Source organism: Empidonax traillii, unplaced genomic scaffold (assembly GCF_003031625.1).
Source record: "Empidonax traillii isolate 1590-97213 ecotype Southwest subspecies unplaced genomic scaffold, ASM303162v1 scaffold334:size599637, whole genome shotgun sequence".
Lineage (NCBI taxonomy): Eukaryota > Metazoa > Chordata > Aves > Passeriformes > Tyrannidae > Empidonax > Empidonax traillii.
The window spans coordinates 236450-239804 of NW_020955527.1; the positions used below are offsets into that span (position 1 = coordinate 236450).

Sequence of the window (3355 nt, forward strand, 5' to 3'; positions counted from 1 at the left end):
GGGGACAGCCCAGGGCAGGGGGGACAGCCAGGGCAGGGGGGACAGCCCAGGGCAGGGGGGACAGCCAAGGGCAGGGGGGACAGCCAAGGGCAGGGGGGACAGCCCAGGGCAGCAGGGACAGCCAGGGCAGGGGGGACAGCCCAGGGCAGCAGGGACAGCCCAGGGCAGCGGGGCCGAGCTCGGGGACAGCCAGGGCTCACGGTGAGGCTGCCCTGCCCAGGTGAGCCCCGCGCTGCGGACGCCCCTCCTGCCCGTGTGGCTCTGCGGCGGCCCCGGCAGGTGCGGCGGCCCCGGCAGGATCGGCGTCCTCTTCGGCACCGACAGCCGCCTGCTCTCCCACTGGAGAGCCGAGCGCCTCTTCCACCTGTACTTCTACAGCGGGCAGCGGGAGCAGACCCGAACGGCCCGCCTGACGATAGGTACGGACCTGGGCTAACCGAGGGGAGGTGTGGGCGGCACAGACCACCGTCCTTCCCGTGCTTAGTACTCAAGACAAAGTTTAAGCACACCAGGAGGCAGGATTGTTTCATGATTAATTCTAAATTTAAATAACCCTCTCTCCAGCTGCTGTGTTTTTACCATGGCCAGTGACCAAGCCCCTCACAACCGCTCCTCGCTCCCCCACCAACGGGATGGGGGAGAGAATCAGGAGGGTAAAAGTGAGATAAAGACAGTTTAATAGAGAAAGCAAAGGCCATGCACACAAGCAAAGCAAAACAAGGAGCTCATTCACCCCTTTCCATGGGCAGGCAGGTGTTCAGCTCTAGGAGACCAGGGCCCTATCCTTCCGTAACAGTTACTTGGGAAGACAAACCCAAACATCCCCCCCCTTCCATCTTCTTCCCCTCACCGGTACTGAGCGTGATGTCACATTGTCCGGAACATCCCTTTGGTCAGTTTGTGCCCCCTCCCAACCTCCCATGCACCCCCAGTCTCCTTGCCAACATGGCCTTGACACTGTGCAAGCTCTGCTCAGCAAAACCAAAAACACCTCTACATTATCAATCCTGTGTTCAGCACAAATCCAAAACATAGTCCCATCCCAGCCACTGGGCAGACAGTTAAACCTACCCCAGACAAAGCCAGCATACCGACACAGTGAGGCTGGCACATGGGAGGTCACCTTCCTGCTTTCAGGAGCTGACTGAGGATGAAGTCTCTGTTTTCCTGCACAGCACCAGGTGCCACCGCAGCCCTTGTGTTTCCGCCCAGGTTCCACACCTCGCCCAGGAAGGGTGAACTGCTCCTGGAGCATCATTTGCTTGGTTGTGAGCCAAGCTTTGTGCTTGGGGTGCAAGATTCTTGTTTCTCTGCCACTGTGCACCACTTACCTTCCTCAGTGAATGCCTTCCTCGTTCTCCTTTCACTGCAGCAGTTAAAGTGAAGTCAGAATCTTGGAACTAAAGGGTGAATCTGCACGGAAAGGTGAATCGAGATTCACCACCATGAAATCCAGCATGGCAGCAGATATCTGTGCATCTGCTCAGAAAACCAACATGCAAACTGCACCCTCAGAATTTCCCGGGGGGCCACCATGGCTCCAGGGCAGCCTCCAGCCTGGGAGGCCCTGCCAGCGCTCCCCCAGCTCCCTGGGGCAGGGCAGCAGCACATCTGCACCAATGCGGCTGCAGAACCTGCTACTTTTAACCTTTGCTGAAACCTTTTTGACAGGGCTTGGGGTTTTTTAGACTTCTTTTTTTAACAGCATTTCCTCTTCAGACACTCACTCGCATCACTGGGAAGAGGCCCCAAGTGAAGATGCCTGCAGCCCAGGGAAGAGGCGTCCAGCCCTGGAGATGGCAATCAGGACCAAGTGGGCAGGTGCGACCGTCAGCTGGAATGGGACAGGCCCCTTCTCCTGAGGAGCAGGAGGGACCCCTGCTCCTGAAGAGTGCTGGCATCCCCCATGCACTGCCAGCTCCACCAGTCACTGCGGCACAGAGAACAAAAACACCTTCCCCAGTCAAACAGGCCTTGGTGCACTGAGGGGACACCTCTTCCCACCTGTTCCCAAGGCATTGCACCCACGGCGAAAGCCTGCGCAGGTGAGGAACAGTCACCAGCAACGCTGCCCCACCACACTCCTTTTCCAGGGGGTAGGATGCTGCTTCCCACGACAGCTGGCAGGAAAAGGAAAGAGTCAACCCCTGGCACAGCTGCCCAGGGCAGTGGTGCATCATTCTGGCATTTGTGATTCAGTGACTTTCCTGCCATGACAAATCCTGGCACCCTGCATCAGCCTGGCAAGCACGGGCAGGGCACAGAACTTCTCATTCACAGTAACCACTGTCCACTTCCTTCTTCATTGCCATCACTCAAAGAAGACCTATTAGTCACACCCAGAATGCTAATGTACAGTTGCTAAAGACAACTGTACTGAGAACAATAAACCTGCTGCAAGTAATCCAGAAGCTTGATTCAAATTAATTCAATTTTCCAATTAAAAAAAAACCAAGTGGGGACATCCAGCCTGAGATTCTGTCAGGCCAGGATAAGGAGCTGCCGGTTACAGCTGATGTGGGATCTGCACCTGCTGTTGTCCCCTTCTTGAGTTTCTGCTCAGTTCAGGACGCCCCTGAGCACGTGGTCTCCCTCCTGCAGAGCTGTGGCTCAGCCCCAGTGGTGTGGTCCCCTGGCACCTGCAGCCCCAGTGACACCGGGAGAGGGGCCCCAGGGCTGCCAGGGCTGCCCCAGCCCCTCACCCTCTGTGCCCACACTGGCGGCTCTGGACACCGGCACAGGCTGGGGAACGGGGAGTCAGGAGCAGGGCCCCCAACCCCTTCGGCCATGCCATAGCCCCCAGACACCTGTCTCCCACCCCAGCCCTGCTCCCCACCCCCTCACAAACCCAGTGTGATTGTGAAAGGCAGAAAAAGGAAGAGAAACCCAGCTAACCCCAGCTGCACTGGCTGTGGCAGCACACGCCCTCGCCACCTCCCTTGGGCTCCCACATCTTCATAGCCTTTTAGAACCTTCCAGCCGTGCAGGGCTACATTTCAGCCGCTCATTTCCCTCCATCAGAGCTGAGCCCTTGCTCATTCCAGCCAGGTCACATCACACTTAGCAATGCTTTAGGAATAAGCAGTAATAAAGACACAGTCTGGGTGTTAGTCACATTTCTCCGAAAACTCCCCCAGCTCCGGCACCTCAGGAAGTGCTGTACTGGTGACAACAGCTACAGTCTTTCACTTCTACTCTGGAAATTCTCTGCAGAAGACGAATAAACCTTGCAAACCCCCACACATCCCACAGGTGCTCAGGGGTGCTCTCATGCCCTGAAATACTTGGGGGGACAGCACACGCACACATGCACAGCACACACATGCACAGCACACACACACAAACACAGAGCACA

General features: G+C 57.0%; 1 protein-coding gene across 1 annotated transcript in view; it reads left to right on the forward strand.

Annotated features, from left to right (window-relative positions):
• MINDY4B (MINDY family member 4B) overlaps positions 1–1963 on the forward strand; it is a 6424-nt gene extending 4461 nt beyond the window's left edge. Inside the window, exons 8-9 of the mRNA XM_027891913.1 lie at positions 221–419; positions 1720–1963. Of these exons, the coding sequence (XP_027747714.1) occupies positions 221–419; positions 1720–1862 (342 nt within the window). The 3' untranslated portion in view covers positions 1863–1963. The remainder of the gene's footprint in view (positions 1–220; positions 420–1719) is intronic.
• Positions 1964–3355: the final 1392 nt, after the last annotated feature.